Genomic DNA, 20,539 nt, shown 5'->3' on the forward strand with positions numbered 1-20,539 from the left:
AGTTTTTGTCCACTACGATACAAAATTTTTTAAAAAATCATTTTGTTGATTTTTCCATAAAACATTTCACAACCTCATGATCACGATTATGTATAACATATAGTTACAAAACATAATCCTATTCAGTTTCAGAAAATGACTCATTAATATTCATACTATAATTACTATACTAATTAAAAAAAAATTCTGTTGACTATATATTAATGATTCTTACTCTTATGATGTAACGGAATCATCTTGAAGAATTTAAAAAAATACAGATGATTCAGAGACAACAAAAACAAAAACACAAACAGATGCTCTAGCTCTGCCCCCAGAGATTTTTCTCTTAATTAGTCTGGGGTGGTACCCAGGTATCAGAATTCTTTAAAGTTTCCTAGGTAATGCTAAAATGTAACTTGGATCAAGATCTACTACCATAAATAATTTGTTTAAAACTATTCAATAATGTTGGAAGAAATTTTAAAATAAACAAAACAGCTAATACTTACACTGAAACTTTCTAAGGTTGATTAATCCATGGTCTCTTATAATTCTAGAATGAAAACCACAGTAATGTTTATTATAGTTAGTTTTACATTTAATAGTATCTTCCACATGCAGCTTTTATTAGACATCCTGAACACTATGAGGTAAAATATCAAGGTCCAAAGAAGTCACTCCCCACAAAGTTCTGTAGGTCAATGAGTTACTAACACGATTTTAGGCTCTCAAGCATCATATATTTTTCCTCTCCTTGGGCTTGGCAGATTCTCAATAACTATTTGCTGGAAGAATGAATCAATAAGCATTCATAAATACTAAAAAATACATGTCTATAAATTAAATGAAACATAAGGGAATCTATGTCCATGTTATAGAAATTAATCTATTCAGCTTAGGGAAATGATAATTGATAACAGCCATTTCAGGAAACCTGTTAACCATGATCACACATTAAACATTTACAACTGTACATTCACATAATGCTTTGGAACTATTTGAAATAAATACTGTGCATGCTTAATGGAAGAGCATCATAAACCATAAAATCTAATAACAATCTTAACAACTGAGCTCTACAATACTGTCTAGCTCTAATCATGTGTTTTAAGCAAAAGAGAATTTAAGTAAATGCAGAGTTATATGTCTGGAAACTTTGATTTATACCAGAGGTATTCATGAATAGCAATGAAACTTCTCACAAGAGCAACTGGGTAAGCTTCTGGTCTTCAATATATCAAGAAAGGGTAAAAAGGAGGAGGTAAAAAAAAAAATAAAAGACAGGTATTATCATCCCCACTTTATAGATGGAAAAACTGAGACCCAAGAAGAGTAAGTATCTTCCTCAAGATTACAAGATAAGCCACAACAGGAACATTCTTACGGGCCATATGTGTATGTGGTCAGTAGTCCAAAGCTGAAAGAAGGCAAGATACAGTGTTCCATACGTACTTTTTCCGCCTTTGCCTCTCCTTTAACCTGGAATGGTAGATATCTACTACGGCCATCTTCAGAGCTATAAATAAACAAAGATATACACATGAAAAAGCCAAGACAAAAATAAATCTTTTACTCAAACTTTGTACCTCATATTGCTAACTATTCCACACTCACTTACTGATCTACAAAGTTTGTCTCCTGGAAACAAAAATATCCTCAGATACTGAGTTTCTTTATCAGTAACTTAAAGTTCTTTTTTCCTATGTATATTTATATGGCATTATTCTAGATAACAATTCTGATTTCTACTGAACACCTCTTTTGGCCATGCCGTGTTATGTATATTCCTAGCTCTTATTCAACAGTTCAACAAGTAGTCTTAACTTTGTTAACATATGGGCTAGAAATGACATCTATTAGTCATAGATATGAATACTGACTGCGGTTATAACTGCACAGAAGTTCAGGAGACAGTGTTAAGACTGATGTAAATAAGGTGCAGCAAGACATTTTCCCAGAGTAGCAGTCTTCAGTTGGGGAGCAGCAATCATTTAGGACATAGTTTTGCAATCAATAGTGACAGTTCTATTAAATAGCCTAAAAACCCCAAAGCCAGGCCCAGGTTGGCTGCTCATCTCCTAGTCCTTTCCTGGCTTTAGTCTCTCATGAAAAAGACATGAAAAATTAGAAGAAAAGAAGCAGTGGGTAGCAAAAGTTTTCATCAATACAGTAGTTCTGGTGTTCTTTCTTTCCTTGGCCAATTTTTTCCATCTTCGGGGTTCCTCAGTTTCTATTCTCATCTCTCCTTTCACCCTTCACCTTATTCCTGTAAACTCATCCACTCAAAGTTCTGAGTACCACCAAAATATATCATCTCAAACCCAGATATTTTAAGCTTCAGACCCTACTGGATATCTCTACTCCTGTGGTCTTCAGTTGCAAACTTGCTGTATTCGACCTCTTCTCTATCCTCCAAAACTCTTCTCTTGGTTAACAATATTACATTATACCTACTTGTCAAAGACAGAAATCAATGTGGACTCTCCTTCCCTCTCTCTCCATACTAGTCAATCAATGAATCTTATCTATACTTAAAGAGTAAATCAGTCTTAAATTCATCTCTTCCTTTTGTCCCTAATCCTATTCCTTAACTCAGGCATCTTGTTTCACCCAGACCACTGTATGCACTCTTTTAACGACTCCATTCCTATCTTATTCCAACAATTTGTCCTCTGCAAATGGTACCAGAATAATGTTTTAAAGCATAACTTAATGGTATAATTCTTCTACTTACTTATAGGAGTTCAAACTCTTAAATATTATATGACCCCTTGTCTTGATTCTGTCTATCATTCCAGTCTTGTCTCCTACCATTCTCCCATGTGCCCTATACACCATGCACATAAAACAACCTGCCCAAGGTCACAGAGCTGCTAAGTACAGAGCAGGAATCCAAACCTAGACTGTCTGGTTTCAGAGCCTTGAGAAGGAAGGATACTGAAATTGCCCAACATGTTTACTTTCTCTGTGTTAGTCCTATATCCTAAATCTGGTTTAAATGAAAATAAAATGTATATTTTAAAAAATCTCAGAAGTAAAAAACTCCCACATGCTTTTTATAGTCTGAAGACCTCTAGAGTTAAAAAATGAAGACCAATCATTAACAACTCTACAAGAGAATATGAGGAATACATAATAGCACTATGCTACATTAAACCATTCTTTTCATCTATAATCTATGGATTCTGAAGGAATGTTAAGATTTAGCATTTCAGTAGATTCTGGACCCATCCTAATATTAAACTTGTTATCTCCTTAAGTTTTATTTAAGTTGAAAGTTTGGTGGTTTTGTTTTAATTACTGAATGTATTCACAGAATAAAGAGGCTCTAGAATATAACATAATGACCTGACATGCGTTTTCCAAAAAAATAAAATATATTATTCAAATGTTAGATAACATATTTCTAATAACACACCAGCCTTTGAACCATAGAATTTAGTTGTATATGACAGTCACTTCTTTCAGGATAGCAAGCTTCATTGCAAAATAAAGCCTAGAGCCTCTGTAATTCCAATAAAGAAAAACAGCAATACAAAGTTATCCAAAGAATGTGAGATACCAGTTTGTTTAGTTCATGTGGGCAATGAGTCACCACAGATTTATATGTTCTCCTAGAGTAACTCTTAAATCTTGTTTTCCAATAAATTCTTATTTAGAATGGATAAATTAGATGTGCTCTAACTGATTCCCCCTACTCCATATCCAGCTACCTTTCCCAATAGTAGTCCCTGAGGGTACCTCCATGGAACAGTTTGAAACTTACACTTCAGCTGGAACTAGTTTTAGGGTAGGGGAAAAAAAAAAAAGAAAACAATTAAGTAAAGGAACAGAACACAATGGTTTGTTAGAATCACCAATTTCTTTCATTGCATGAAAGCAAACAGAAGTTAAGCAATGTATAATCCTGATGCACTATCAACATGACAGCCCTGGGAAGGTAATAGAAATAAATTCTGGAGACTCCATCATGACTCGTTACTGTCTGCTTGTCCTAAGAATAGTATCTCAGATTAGAAAGAAAAGATACCCAAATCTAACATGCTGGGCTATGAAGAGAAGCACTATATATGTATATAATTTCAATCACTGGGAAATGACCAGAAATATCTTATCTAGGCCATTCTCCTTTGGATCTGAGATAAAAATAACATAAATTCTAACTGGATGATCTGAAGAGGTGAGTGACTGCAATACTTTTTAAAGTTTAAGTATTAAAAAAAAAAAAAAAGTTTCAACTACCATGAATTTTTTTGGTTCTTTTCTAACAAGTTCAAAAATTTAAACGACATTGTTTCATTTTTTCCTCATAAATGCCACAAACTAAAAATAATTCAAGAATATCACATCCAAGAGTTAAGGTAATGGGTTTCAAACTTTTTTTCTAAAGTAGTAGAACTCTTTCTACAAATGAATTCTTTCTTGATTTACAGGGTTGTTCCGTATAAAAACCGAGGTACAATAGAAGGCCCCATACCCTGCCACTGTTTTCTAACACTATTGCTGTGGAATAACAGGCTCTTGAATTCTATGCTGATAGAAATACACTTTACATGTCTGTATGGTAGAAAAAGCAGATGAGAGGGAGGAGAGGATATGTCTCTGATATGCAGTATAACCTAATATAAGTTTTAGTGGACTCTACTTCTTATGAGAAATAGAATTAGGAAATCGACAGTTCAAGACAGACAAGCAAATAGCTAAGTAAATAGCTAAAACATACTGAATATTTATCATATTCCAGGCTTTTTACGTGCTTTATCTCTTTTATCCACCAAATAATAAGAGTTCAATAGAAGAGAAACTACTAGATTCAATGGAAATCTGCAATTTTGACGAAATATTTTGTCATTTTTCTAAGACACTAACTTATGTTGTTTCTGAGATTGAAGTGGGAATGACTTAAAACAGAAAAAAAAACTGAATAGCCTGTATTGCCAAAAAAAAATCTATAAATAAATACTGCTGATAATTGATTCTACGGCCTAGTCATTTCAGTCATTTAAACTTGTACTACTGGCTATGGGGAACAAAAAGAAGGAAGAGAGAAACAAATGAGAGAAAAACTGGAACTCTTTCAGAGAAAAATTCACATTTGAAGCTATCTCTTTTCTTTATAAAGTACACTAAGATAGCAGCAAGTGATTACAAGATCTTAGCCACATGAATAACAACCCAGGGAGGACCACAGTACATCAAGAATAGAAAAAAGAAGGTAGACACTGCATAATGAGAATCATCAGTTCTCATTCTGCTTATAGCAACTGGAAGTTCCTTCTAGTAAAGGGGGCAAATGAAGAACCAGAGATCATTAAAAATAAACAAACCGAAACCACCCATAACCTAACCACTGATGTAAGGCCTCTGAAATCTCAGTCTTGGGAGAATAGTCTCCTTGTGATTACCCTGGGGACTGATAACAAAAGTTTCCAAACGGCTGGCCTTAAAATATTTCAAGTGGGCAGAAGTCAGAGGCAGCTCCTTCCCACTGCAATGTATTTCTAACATTGTTCAAAATAGCTAGCAACATGGTTCTGTTTTCCTGACAGAAGGCACTTACTGTTTGCTTGGCAAGAAAATCAACTCAGAGGCCTTAACTGCAGGAAAGCCAATCAAAATCCCTATCGCAAATATACAAGTGCAAACCTGTGACTCAGGTATTCCCCAGAAGCAAAGCTTTTCAAAAGTAATACCACCCCCCCACCCCAACACCCCCCCCCCCATTTAAACTTTTGGCCTAGCTGTACAAAATTAGTTCTGTGAAGGAAAGAAGACTACATGACCTAAAGGTTAAAGTCTGCAATTAGAAAGCCTTAGGCAAGTTAGTTAAGTCCTTTGTGCATTTCCTTGAATGTAAAATAGGGAAATCTATTCCTACTTCTCAAGAATGTACTTAAACCACGGAAGATAACAAATTGTGAAATGTTACCCCTAAAAAACAGCAACAAAAATTCAAAGTTGGAAAGATAGTAAGTATAAGACAGTATTAGGATCACAGGCTCTGGAGATGGCACTCTCACTTGCAGTTACGTGACCGCAGGCAAGTTACTTGATATTTCCATTCCTCAATTTCCCCATCTATAAAATGGGATAATAATAATAATAATAATACCCAACACATAGTTTTGTGAAGATTAAATGAGTTGACATATGTGAAGGGCTTATAATGGTACATGGCAAACGTAAGTGCTATATGTATTAGCTATTATTAATAACATTTATGTCTCAAATGTTCTAAACATAAAATACCCAAATAAAGGGAAGGGGGCTGCCAAAAGGTAAGTGAGTGTGCACAGATACCAGGCTAAACCTCTGATCTACTAACTGTTAAAGATCTAAAGGCTGACAATATGGGCCAAAGGGGAGAAAAAGTGGGTGAGAATCCAAGCCTGCCCAAGAAATTTTGCTGAAATTATCTTTCCAAATAAAGGGGAAATAAACTATTTTAATGTGCAACCCTGAAAAGTGTTGAAAGCACAGACTCGACACATACTAAGGAGCTTATGATGTTTCTTGCTTGCTTGGGTTATAGGACAGCAATGATTGGAAGATGCTGCACTCAGAGTTTCAGAACCTGTGAAACTCTGGGAAAGAGGAGGCCATAAATTTAGGAGAGAGTTCCCCAAATGAAAGCAGATGGAGAGAGATGTTCCCTCAAGAAAAGGGAACTACACTATGTGTCTGCACTAAGATCCCATGACATACCATGACACACGAGAACGCCAAGTCATGAGTCTTCTGCATCTCTCTTTCTGAACCCGTAATTTCTGTCTGTTTCAATAAAATATGAGGAGGTGTTGTTTTAGGGATCCCAGGACTTCCTTATTTTCTTCCTCATGCACTGCTTCATTTGTAGTATCTTCTTTGGGCCTATTCTGAAAGCCTTCTGGTATGGTTGGAATGCAATTTATTATCCCTTCACTATGTCCCAGGCCTCTACCATGGACCATTCAAACCCATTTTATTAGAAAAATTTCATGAATCATAGCAAGTCTTAGGGTAAGGAAAAGGGCTTGATGGCATCAGTTGACCTTCTAGATGCCCTGGAATAGAATATAAGTAAGGGAACATAAAAGGAATGTTGTTAATGTTCAGTAGTATTAAGAGTATAATGGTAATAATGGAATGGTAATATCACCATCCTGAATTATGTACCGGCCTTCACCGGAGATATTCACACTCTAATAAGTGTTACCCCTTCTTTTTCAGCAAGGTACACGAAGAAACAGTAAGCAAGATTCCACTGACTTGCTCCAAATCACATAGTGACTCAGAAGCAAGCCCAAGGTTGAATGAATCAGTGATCTGATTTGCACAAAATATGTGTCCCTCTCTCTGTTCTAGGTGTATTCCTTCTCATTCCTTCCTGAGTCTCCTTGGGTTCCTCGTCCCTTTCACTGAATGCTACGGGAGAAACTGCTCAGTTCAAGGGCAGTATGTCCCACTGGACAGTGGGTCATGCTGCCTGAGAAGTTAATATAAGAACTTAGAACCATAAAACAAAGCATCCCTTTGTGACATCAGCAAGCTATTCCTTTAGTGCTGCTAAACCTCTTTAAAATGTTATCACCTTTTAAATACCACCTGTCTAAACATCTCATAGTTCATACTAGACAGGGAAGGAAAGGAGAGGCAGGGATTATTATTTATATTTTGTTAAAGCTACTTAAGTATAATAATCAAAAATTGAAGCAACTTACAAGACTGTAGAAATTATAGGAAGAGTTCAAATAACTAAAATGTTACAGGTTTGAAATAACGAAATAAAAATTGTTAATCGATCAATTGCTTCTAATTTTTTTTCCTTTTTCCCCCACTTAATTACAGAAAGAAGCATAAGTGCGGCAGAAGAAATTACAATCCTGCTTCCACAAAGAATGAAGAGTGAAATTAAATGCCAACCATTACTATAGTTTTCTTAATAGCATTGAGGCTTAAGAATGAAGACCTTGGATTAGGGCCTAGAGAAGTGATTCAGCAAGTCTCTTACACAGTTGAGACATTACTGACATTAGAGATCCTGACTTTCAAAAGTTTGGTACTTTTGAACAGTATCTAAAAGGATGATATTTATAAAGTTTATTTTTCTTTTCTTTTGCATTCAGGAAAAGAAAGATACAATCTAGGAAACGGCATCATTTTACCTACAGCTGATGTATATGAGAAATACTGAATGGCAATCTGTACAATACTTTGAAGGGAACAACATGAGAGGTGAGAAAAGACAGTTATATGAGTTACCCAGGGTTGAAAAGGAGATTGACATGCAGACTGACCAAATACAATGAGTCTTATAAATGCTAAAGCGGTTTGTTTTCAAGCTTTCCTCTTTTAGTTCAATTTGTTACTGCCTTTCCTTAGGAAATTAGTGTGGGAGAAAAGAAATGAAATTTTGCAAAGAAAACCGCTCGAGAAATATATAGAGAAAAAATTCTGAAGGTAAAATTTTATGAGGACTCTCTTTGTCCTAGATGTGGTGTAACAAACACCTAGGCAGCTCTTCTATGGAGAGAAGAATCAAATTCCTCTTCTAGTGACAGAGTAGCAGTTAATGCAAAATAAAAACTTGATTTATAGTTCAACAAGGATTCTATTTGCCTTTCCTGCCTGGGATACAGATTTAAGAGAAAAAATGAAGATGCTGTTTGGAGAATATAGAATCCAAGGGACCATTATTCATCTATTGCATCATATTTAATTCTGGATTGAAATGAAAGAAAAGATTGGGGATTATTTTAAAAATGTAGTTCACTGAAAGCAGAAAGATGGAAAAAGAGAGCTTCAATGAAAATCTAACCATCTACTTTTAAAACCCTCCTGTTGGCATTAACCACTTATATTATAACCCAAGAGTTGACATAAATCCTTAGATGGTTAATCTTAAATAATTAAAAAAATGCCAAAAATTCAACAGTTCTAAGAAACAAGAAATTCCCAATATTGGTCTAAAGATCCTTGAACAACTTTCATCTTTTCCCCTTCTGTGGGAAATCTGAGGTAACAAATTATAGTGAATATCTAGAATCAGCAGTTGCTACTGAAGTCCCAAGGTCTTCACACTGATCTCCTTCCTTTTAAGGAGGCAGAAAGGGCCAGTTAACCAATTACCCCAGTGCAGGCTTCCCTCAGTCAAAAGAAAGATGACACAGTCTGAGGGATGGGATATTCCCAACTACCATTATATAATCAACACTCTCACCATCATCACAAATGATCTTTTTCAATGTGGTGAAAACCCAACAACAGGGGAAGTTCAGCACCTTTACCACTAGATTTTGAGTCCCATAAGGGCAGGGGACATGTTTCATTCATCCGTATATTCTTAGCACCCAACACAGTGTCATCATATAGTTTGCAATCAATAAAAACATTTACTGGAACAGAACATTACCATGTAAAATGTCCGAGTCATCTTCAACAAAATCGATGTCTCTCAAGTCCCACTCTGCGTAATTGTCAAATTCCTGTTTGGTGAAAAAAAATTACCACCCCAAACCCATCAGCTTTGAGTAATACCCTATAGTAGCCATGCATTAGAAGCAAACAGAAATACATAAGCAAACACTCATTAAGAAGTACATTGAATAGGGTGCTAAGCCAGGATACTGCCAAAAGTATCTGAGAGGCTTTCAGGCAGTAGTGACAACAAAATGAGAATAGTTATATGAGTTCAAGAAAAAAACCAAACCTATTGCTCTAAAAATTAAAAGTAGTCTGTTCATAAAAGGTTTTCGGATAAAAAAAAAAAAATCGTCTGCATTAATTCATACACCTTTTTTACTACTGTCTGAGGGTTCCATTTATTTAATAATATTCCTTATACAGCTCAAAAGGTAGATTTGTTCATATTCTATTCAATGAGTACAATTCGTAGGGGCAGTGTGTCTATGGAATAGCTCTACAATATTATCTGCCATAAACAAAACGCTGGCCTAGGTGTGGCTAGCAAAACTGTAGCTCACTAAACTTGCAATTACTTCCAGGAACATTGTAATTGTAAATCAGATGATAAATCAAGAGACTTGCAACTAACTACATTCACATGGCTTTTAACTCCATAGCTGAATGAGGAACATGTAGTTTTCATATGCATTCATCATTCTCTATATACCTGTGAATACAGTACAGAGGTTAGCAAACTACAGTGTATGGACCAAATCCAGCCCACTGCCAGTTTTTGTAAATAAAGTTTACTGGAGCATAGACATGCTCATTTGCTAACATATTATTGCTACTGTTTTTGCACAATAACGCCGAAGTTTAATTGCAAAAGAAACTTTATGATCCACAAAACCTAAAATATTTACTATCTGGTCCTTAATAGAAAATATTTGCCAATCTCTGATATAGTACAACCTTGAAAGTCCATAGGTGTGAAATGAGACCCAGACTATAGAAGCTCCATAGTTACTAAGAAAAGTAAGAGCCAATACTCATGCAACTTAAGAAACAGGTTCTTGGTCTGAAGAACTTTTATTGTTTCACATGTGAATATATTTACAAATGAGAAAAGTCACTCAAATGGAAGAAAATGTGACTGCCTACAGCCCTACAAATTACAGTGCTCTGAAAATCCTCTTTTTAGGGATATGGAAACTAGGGGTAAGAGATACGCTTCATCCAAAACAAAAACAAGTTTTCCTACCTCAATGAAATCTGCTCGAGCTGGCATGTATCCTGCCATGTCCCGAGAAAGCAAGGAGTCAAAGGTAGGTCGGGGAGGATCATCTGCAGCTGGAAGAATTTAGTTTTTCTTAGTTACTTTATAATGTTTGAATGAAGAGAGTGCCACAGAAATAATCCTCATTTACACTCTGAAATATTTTTGTTTGGAAAAAGACAGTGTCTGAGAGAATAAATAAAATTAAAAAGATTTTTATAAAGGGAAAAGTGAACAAGATAAAGTATTATGGAAATGAACCGATTTCTTAAAAAGGAAACCAAGACTTCAAAAATCCTCTAAGTAAATATGAGAAAATTCCCTCTGCTTTTTGCTTTTAACATATGAAAAAAAAACCCAAGGATCTTTGATGTTATAGAACATAAGCACTTATCTTCTCTGCTTTAGCTCCCTTATGCTTTAGGACTAATCTCAATTTACAAATTTCATCCAACTGAGAGGCAAAAAAAAAACCAAACAAAAAAAAAACGAACAATCCACTGAATCTGGAAGTTACCTGGAATTGGGTCCCAGCTCTAATATCCACTAGTCCCTTAATCTTGCAAAGTATTTAACCTTTCTGAATCTGTTTCTTCCTGTCTAAAACAAAAGCACTTGTTCTGCCTATTTCACTAAGTTTCTATGAGTGGTATCCAAATAGGAGGTATCATCAGGCTTTGAGTTACTCAGCTATGAAACTATTTCTAAAGAGTATGAGGAAAGGGAGGGGGAAAGGGAAAACATTCATATCTCATTATTTGTGGTCTGAGAGTCATTCAGGAAAGATGTCCATTTATAATTCACCATGTTTATGATTATGTGTTGTTAGAAGACCCACAGGTCCCTCAGCTGCAGGAGATTAAAAAAAAAGTTCATCATTACTGCTACAACCAAGTGAACAAAAATAACAAATTGCTTTTTGGACATAATGCTGGGATGATTAATAATTAATAATAATGAGTCAAATACCAGACTTCCTTAAGTAACTAATATCTACAATCATGAACTCTCCAAAGAGATTATAAAAAGGCTTGTGCTCACAAGAGCATGGAAAGTTTGCTTCATTCTGCAGATCTCATCTAACAGAAGGAAGCATTAAAGTTAACTAATATATTAGAGTCTGAGAGTGTGTGGAACTATACACTAGATCCAGGCATTGACAACCAGTTTAGAACTCTGACTTCTGGGATATATTCCCTTCTTGCCTCATCAAAATAATGGCCTCGACAACTCATCCTATCTCCATAAACTCATTAACCATCCAAGTCATCAAACCATTGTTTATCTGCTACTGCAACAGGGCCCAAGAATGACTTAAGAAGCTCTTAAAAATAAGGGAGGCACTTACAGTGAAATGGAATGGCTGTGTCAGCAGTTTTTCCCTCCTCAGCTTGTTTCAGGTTAAGCAGGGTAGATGCAAAAAGAGGGTTATTGATGAAATGCTTCATGTAGTGCTTCTCACACTCCTCCTTGGTCTTGGTACACATCTGATTGGCTACATCTTGCCTAGAGGAGTATGAGGAAAAGAGAAGGAAGTCATGCTTTCAATTTTACACCATGGTAAAAGTGAGGTTTATTGTTTCCATATTTTAAGGCCCATTCATATAATGTCTGGAATTTGATACCTCAGAACTGATACCATGGAGATAACAGTGAACAATAAGACTAATAGAGCCTAATATTGGTGTAACCTGATGTTCCAAGTCCTGCTATTCTAAGACATAGAAACAATATCTGAAAAGCCCTTTCCTTTCCACCTAAAGAAGAGATCACTAGAAAAATCTGTAATTTCCCTGAGTTAGGCACCAGGAAAAGAACTGCCTTAAATAATAAGCCACTCCAAAACACACAAAATGTACATAAGTACAATTTCATATTTGAATAATGTTTAAGAGTTTACAAAACACTTTACATGAACAAGCATATCTTTACTAGAGCTTTGGACACTAGGCCAAACATCAGCTAGAAACATCCAATACATAATTTAAGTTAATCCTACGATTAACTGTGTGGGATTACTATCTCATTTTTTTAACAGATGAACAAAGAAGACCCAAAGAGACAAGAAACTTGCTCAAGAACACAAAGTACAAAAGTGAGAAAGCCAGAATTTGTTCTCAAGACTCCTGACTCCTGACTCCTACCCCAGATAATGAAATCTCTAAAAGTTCCCTCTCAACCTCTCTCTTACACAGCACTTCACTTGTTCTTCTCTTAAGGTATTACCATGCTCTGCTTTGTGTACTTCAATAATCTGTGTATATATTTTGATTCTCCTACTAGACCATAAGTTTATTCACGGCAGAGTAAATGTCGTAATTCTTAGCTCTCACCATCCTCACCACCAAGTTTAGTACCTTACCCACAGTATACAGAGAAACAATAGTTTTTGTGTTCTTTGCTCAGAGAGAAGGTGAAGGAGGATTAGCCCATTTTAGAGCATTAGAATAGCAGGCAAAAAATGAAAAATCAAAAGGGCCAAAGATGACTAGCAAGTGTCTTATAAGTGATCATTTTTTCTATGTATTCCTTATAGCACACAATATTTTATGCTTAAAAAATACTAAATGAATAAATACAAGCAAAATGTGAACAGAACTCAAGTATCCTTCAGGGCCCTCGATCTAAGGCAGCACAGTACATTCTATTAATATTAGGAAAGATTACATTCACTAGGAAATTAGGACAAGCAGGATCTAGTTAAGAGTCCCTCACTAAAAAGCTATCTGATCACGAGAAACCACTTTAACTCCTTTAAGCTTCAGATTTTTCATAAACAAAACATATTTAATATTTGTAATATGCCTCTGCTATACAGTTCACAAAATATCTTCAGTATCAAAGTACACCTAAAGGGAAAAAATGAAGGTGGTGCTATTATTAAGTGTTTTTGCAACCTAGGATTAACAGCAATGACCGCTGTTCAATTCTGCCCAACTTAAACTAAAAGCTAAACACAGGGAATGCAAATAGAAGTCTGTCAAACCTGAATCTCATGTAATCTGTGGCCATCTACCTAAAGTCTGACTCGGCTAAATGACGAGGGCATCTATGGCCAAAAAAAAATTCACAAAATCAGAAAGGAACAATAACTAGTAAGTCTAAACCTCTCCACTATTCAGAAAATACCCAACCTTCTCTCTGTTGATGCATCTAAGTAGCCTTTTAGGCCTGTCCAATCATAGACCACAAAACATTCCATATTCCTGTGAGGCATTTCAGAAGACTTGTCTCTAAGTCATGGGTCAATAGAAAAACAACATATGACCCTCAAAGTCCTCTTTCCAAGGCTCCTCCCTTTGTCCTTCAAGAGCTCCTTCTTCTCTGAGCCCACTAGGACAGGACAACCTCTAACACCAAGCTCTTACCAATTTCCAAAGCCACAGTCCATCACAGCTTCTAAAAGGGCCATTTCTTCTTGAGCAGTCCAGCTGGGGTCAAGAACAGGAAAATCTGAGGTCTAAGGAAGAAAAAGTTTTACCTAAGAACAGATATGGAAATGAAACCTAGCAACCTCAACTGTAACATTAATTTATAGTCTAATGACTGTCTTTCTCATGGTACTGAGAGGTACCAAAAGCTACATTCCTTTAGTTGTCTACCTCTCCCACTCCTATTTCCACTGTCAGCTACAAGGGTCTCCCATAAATATTATCACACATAACTGCTATATAACTCATGCAGAAACTTATCATGAAGGCAGAGATAAATATTACGGTATGTTCCCAGTTAACTAAGGAAGAGGGGAATACAAATGTGTGCATATTTATTTTTAGATAGACTAAACCATATGGTTAAAAAAACAAACAAACAAAAAAAGGTTACCTATAAGGGAGAAAGAAAACAGGGTGGAAAGGACAGGGACAGAAACTAGACTTCTTTGAGTATTTCTTGTTCTGCATATTTGACTTCAAAAGCATGAATACTGTACAAAATTATTAACTTTTAAAATCCTAAAAATTAAAAGCAAAATGTAACAAATAAACATATAAATTAATCTTAAGTCATAATCACACAGAAGGAAACTATTCCAATTCACTTTAAAATACAGTAATTTAACTAAATGTCTGTAGTGGAATATACCTTAAAAGTAAAAAGAACTGCCAAAAAAAAAAAAAAAAAAAACTTAAACCACTTTAGTAGTGTTGGTATATTCTATGATTATTGTATGAGAGGTGTTATAGGGTAAAACAAATAAATAATTTTGTGGGTATTATTGAGCAGTGGGATTTTTGGCTTGAGGAAAATAAGATATAAAAGCTATATAAGGTTATGTAAAACCATGTAGTCTGGTATTTGAATGAAAAGTTTTAGTATAAACTCATGAGTATTTTGTCTTACAAGAATAATGTCCAAACACTGTTCACTGAAAAGGTCTAAAAACAATGACCAAGGTCCAGTAGCAATGAGCACTTCTGTGCCCAGTATAGAGTGCTTCTCTATATACTATTTCCATTAAAGGAACTAGGGCTTCTTGAAGGAAAAGCTGATCTAGCTTTGGGTCACGAAATGTACCAGATGAGACCTGAACATTTTACCCTACTGGAAAGCAAAAAAGCTCTCAAAGACTATAAGGGTCATGTGAAAGAGATTCAGAGGCCAACTTGTAGCAGATCCCACTAATCAAAAATAGAACATTTTGAGCATTAATAAGGATAACTGCAAAGGACTGAGACACATCAAATATTACAAATATCTAGAGGATGCCAGGAAATCAATTCGTATTTTCAAAGCTATTAAATAAAAGGAAATATATCGGGTATTTATCCTGCATTTCCTTTACAAACTTAATCTCAGGGTGATCACATAGATAATGATGAGAAGTCTCTCTTTACAGAATTTAACTCATAAATTAAAAGGAGTGACAGAATTAAAAGAACTACTTGCAATACCTAACAAATAGATCTAGACAATGATCGTAAATGAATCTAATATATGCACTAAATGTAACTACTAATTTATAAAAAACACAGAAGATGGAGGAACACATTAATCAGCAAAATCTAGCCTGGTCTAATATCTATAAGACAATGGATTTTTTAAAAAATCAAGTAAACTATAAGAAATGAAAGAAAGAGGGCCAGGGGAAGGGGGAGAGGGCGAGTGCGAACCAACAGAATAGCAAATATATAAGGGAACTGATTAGAATGTGTGGACCTTATTTGTAACCGAATTAGAACAGACCGTAAAAGTTTAAAAAAATTTTTTACACTAGTAGACACTCATAATACCCACAAGAATAGCTAAAATGAAGAGGCTGACAATATCAAAAGTTGGCAAGCATGTGGAGCATTCAGAACTCTTAGCAACTGTTAGTGGAGGTGTAAAATGATACATCCACTTGGGAAACTTTTTGGCGGTTTCTTAAAAATCATTTATTCTATGACCCAACAATCCATTCCTAAGTATTTATCCAAGAAAAATGAAAATATACATCCATGAAAAGCCTTATACAAGCTTTATTCATAATAGTCAAAAACTAGGTAGGCAAAGCTCAGGTGTCCATCAAAAGAATATATAAACAGTTATGCTCTTACCATGGAATATTACTCAGTGGCAAAAAGGGATGAACTACTAGATACACAACATGAATAAATCTCAAAAATATACTGAAAGAAACCAGAAACAAGTGTATACCCGGTATGAATCCATTTGCATATAGTTCTAGGATAAGCAAAACTGATCTATTGTGATAAAAATCAGAACAACTGTTTCAGGGTGGAGAAAGGGGCAGATTTCTTTAAAGATTTTATGATTATAGAAATGTGAAAAATGACTCAAATTACTTTTAAATTTTAGAGAGATCTAATAAAACATTTATAGATGAAATAATGTCTAGGAGATTTGCTTCAAAATAATCTGAAGGGTTAGAGGTTCAGATAAAACAAGGTAGGCTATAAATTGACCATTTTAAGTGCTACGGACAGGTATGTGGGAATTTATTACGTGTGGCAGTTTGTTCTAATGGTGGCCCCTAATGCATTTCTCCTAGAATCCACATCCTTGTGTGTTCCCTTCGCATTTACTATGAACTGAACCTGTGACTTGCTTTAAGATGGCCTGGATGCTTCCACTTTTATGCTCTTGAGATTCCTGAGCCACCAGCAGGAAATCTAGCCTCCTGGCTAGAAAGACCAGGTAGAGAGGCCACAACAGGGAGAAAGAGGCCTTACGATTACCTGGAAAAGAATTAAGGACTGAGGCAGTTTAAAATAGTCTAGCTAATTCTGAACCAATTCAAGCCATCCTCCTGAGGTGCCAGAGTATGTGAAAAAAGCCCTTTAAAGGACTTCCAGCCCCAGCTCATCATGTGAAACTGAAAGTTACCCTCACTGTGCTCAATCTGAATTCCTGACCTACAAAACTGTGGGAGATAATAAAATGGTTGTTATTTTAAGCCATGACGTTTTGCAGTAGCTGTTAGGTAGCAATCAATAACTGAAACATCATTATCTCTATTTTAGTGTGCACTTGAAATTTTCTATAGTAAAACTTTTGAAAAGTGACACGAAATCTTCTGGTTACACAAGCATTTAGAAATTGTTCTATCTTTTGTTAATGACAAAAAAATCTGAGATTTGTGAAGTTGTACTGATAAGCAATATTTTTTATCTAAGCACATACTATAAATATGCTTAGGTACTATGAGATCAAAAAGAAATTTCAGAGTCTATATTAAATTCATAATAATTAGTTAATATGGCAAGTGCCATAAACATATGTAAATACAACTCATACAACAACTCATAGTTGAAGAGCCTATGTTATTTCTAAAAGTGTATTTTAGAATACTAATTAGTCCTAACCAACTTTACTGAGATAAACAAGAACAACTTTCTACATCGAAAACAAATAAAAGGGCATAATACAGTTTTTCTTAAAGTTTTATAAATGTAATTCAATTCCTGGGCCCAATCTCAGCCCTACTGAACCACAATCTAACAGCAAGTCCTAGGAATTTACATTTTTAAGATGCTTCCAGGTGATCCTTATACACTGAAGTTTAAGAATCACTGGTATAAGGGTGTGGCAGCAAGTGGTGCCTTGACTTGTTTAAAGTTCTAAGAATTATAAGACAAAAATAGGCAAAGAACTCAGAAATCTTAACGTGCCACCCACCACAGCATGAGTAACTTCCAAAAATATAACACTGTGAGATGACAAAAGTACTGAAAACCATTTAAAGTTTTCTGAGTATTCATACACCAAAAAAAAAAAAAAAAAAATTCAAGGTTTTAGTGGCTTCATGTGTAGAAAGCAAAAATTTGGCCATCATTCTTACTGAAGAAAAGATTCTTCTTTTCCTGATCTGGGACTAGATAAGAATGTTCGAAAAAAAGAGTAATAGTAACCTCCAAAATCTCCCAAAAGTAAAAGACACACTTCTGAAATGTGTTTGCATTGGTGTTGAGTATGTGAGAAAAGGATGATGTAATCAGAATTAAGTGGACTGGGAATGAAACTTAGTGCTTTCAGCATTATGCAAAAGGCACTGTGCCCAGAACACCTAAGAATTCATGGTCAGCTTTTCTACAGTAAATAATCAACAATCTACTCAACCCGTACTTAATTACCCTTGAAGGAATTATTTTCACAATTTAAATGAATAAATTTATATTCAGCTTCTAAGCATTCTTGTGTCAATTTGGGAAGAATAAACCAGCTTTCTGAACACCTGATAACCTTGGTGAACTGAACTCAAAGCCATAACTACTCTGACCAAACTTCATTTACTTTCCAATTAACAATAGGGGAAAAACTTTACTATTATGAAAAGATGTTCCACATGTTATCAGAGATATGCTAATTAAAACTAGTGACCTCTGTACACCTATTAGAACGATCAAAATCCAGAACAGAAAACATCAAATGCTGGCAAGGATGTGGAGCAACAGAAACTCCCACTCATTGCTGGTGGGCATGCAAAATGATAAAGCCACTTTGGAAGGCAGTTGGGCAGTTATTTACAAAACTAAACATTCTCTTACCATGTGACCCAGCAATCGAGTTTCTTGGTATTTACCCAAAGGAGCTAAAAATATGTCCACACAAAAACCTGAACGTGGATATTTAGAGCAGCTTTATTCATAATTGCCATACTTTGGAAGCAACCAAGACGTTCTTCAGTTGGTGAATGGATAAACTGGTATATCCAGACAATGGAGTATTATTCAGCACTGAACAGAAATGAGCTATCAAGCCATAAAAAGAAATGGAGGAAACTTACATACGTATTAATAAGTGAAAGAAGCCAATCTGGAAAGGCTACATATTGTATGATTCCAACTATATGACATTCTGGAAAAAAACTATGGAGACCGTAAAAAGAAGTGGTTGCTAGGGGTTAAGGAGAGGGATGGATAAATAGGCAGACCACGGAGGATTTTTAAGGACATGAAACTATGCTATACGATATTATAACAGTGGATACATGACATTATATATTTGTACAAAACCGCAGAATTGACAACACTAAGAGTGAACTCTAATGTAAACTATGGACTTTGGGTGATAATGCAATGTAGGTTCATCAGTTATAATAAGTGTACCACTCTGGTGGGAGATGTTGATAATAGTGGAGGCTAAGTGTTTGTGTGGGCAGGGGACATGTTAGAAATCTCTGTACTTTCTACTCAATTTTGCTGCAAACCTCTAACTGCTCTAAAAAGAAGTCTAATATAAAAAAAAAATTATTCCAAGTCATATAATTAGTGAAGAAAGTATTTAGAAAATGTAAGGTGTTTTGAGAGAAGTAGAGAAAGGCTAGCTAGTTGGCTGCCTAAGAACTCTAGGGAGCATTTTTTGATTAATTCATTATAAACCAGGATCTGACTCTCAGAATTGCAGGCCCAAAAATTCATCTTAACAGGACCCCACAGATAATTAGACTCAGTGATGCTGGTTTACCCTTCCTAAATTTTTAAGAGACTGAAGTAGACATACTATAGTGCCATAGTAGGCATAATTTTAAAGATGACCCCTTCTGCCCCCAGGATTCCTCCTGATTATTTAATCAAACACTATTGCTGTGAATGGACTCTGTTGATGGGATTAAGGCACTAAACCATCTACTTTAGAAAACAAAGATTATTCTGGATTATCCATGTGGGCCCAATGTAATCACATGGGCCCTTCAATGTAGAAGATGAGGGGAAAAGAGTCAGAGAGATTCAGCACAGAAGAGACAAGGCAGAAAAAGAGGAAAGAGACTCCAAACATCTTATTAATATCCCTCAAGGACTCCCTACTACTACTGGTTTTGAATATAGAGAAAGGAGGCCAAGAGCCTAGAGGTTGAGAACAAGCCCTGGCCAATAAGGAATCAGTGGCATCAGTCCCACAATCCCAAGGCAGTGAATTCTGTCAACAACCTGAATGAGAATAGAAGTGGATTGGAATCAGATTCTCCCCTAGGGCCTCCAGATCAAATCCCAGGCTGGCTACTACCTTCATTTCAGCCTTTTGGGACTTGGAGAAAAACAGCTGAGCCTAATGGTCTTCTGATTTATAAAATTGTGAAATAAATTTGTGCTGTCTTAAGCCACTTAATTTTTGGTAATTTGCTATGGAAGCAATATAAAACTAATACAGGTGTCAATGAGTTAATCCATGATGTGAAATTGTTACTGTCAAATGGATGCCCCAGCCAGCATTCTTTCTTGTAAGAAAAACTACATGGAGGCTAAATGTAAGAAATTACTGGTTGAACTACTAGTTATGCTGTGATAACTGACAAAACTATCTTGACAAAGGTATATATATATATATATCTGCCAAGCAGATATATATATATATATATATATATACCTTTTTTGTTATGCTGTGATAACTGACAAAACTATCTTGACAAAGGTATATATATATATCTGCCAAGCAGACCAGATATTCACTTTGACT

The 20,539-nt window shown here is 35.4% G+C and overlaps 1 protein-coding gene across 4 annotated transcripts in view; it reads right to left on the bottom strand.

Annotated features, from left to right (window-relative positions):
* Nucleotides 1-20,539, bottom strand: part of TADA2A (transcriptional adaptor 2A) — a 43,418-nt gene that overhangs the window by 10,276 nt on the left and 12,603 nt on the right. For 3 of the 4 annotated variants that reach the window (XM_016131417.2, XM_016131418.2, XM_036222675.1), the window contains 6 exons: nt 14,011-14,102; nt 11,991-12,148; nt 10,628-10,716; nt 9,374-9,446; nt 1,435-1,498; nt 492-535 (listed from right to left, as the gene is read on the bottom strand). In XM_016131417.2, the coding sequence (XP_015986903.1) occupies nt 492-535; nt 1,435-1,498; nt 9,374-9,446; nt 10,628-10,716; nt 11,991-12,148; nt 14,011-14,102 (520 nt within the window). The remainder of the gene's footprint in view (nt 1-491; nt 536-1,434; nt 1,499-9,373; nt 9,447-10,627; nt 10,717-11,990; nt 12,149-14,010; nt 14,103-20,539) is intronic. The other variant, XM_016131419.2, reaches the window with a different exon arrangement.

This window comes from Rousettus aegyptiacus, unplaced genomic scaffold, assembly GCF_014176215.1.
Source record: "Rousettus aegyptiacus isolate mRouAeg1 unplaced genomic scaffold, mRouAeg1.p scaffold_m13_p_6, whole genome shotgun sequence".
Classification (NCBI taxonomy): Eukaryota; Metazoa; Chordata; class Mammalia; order Chiroptera; family Pteropodidae; genus Rousettus; species Rousettus aegyptiacus.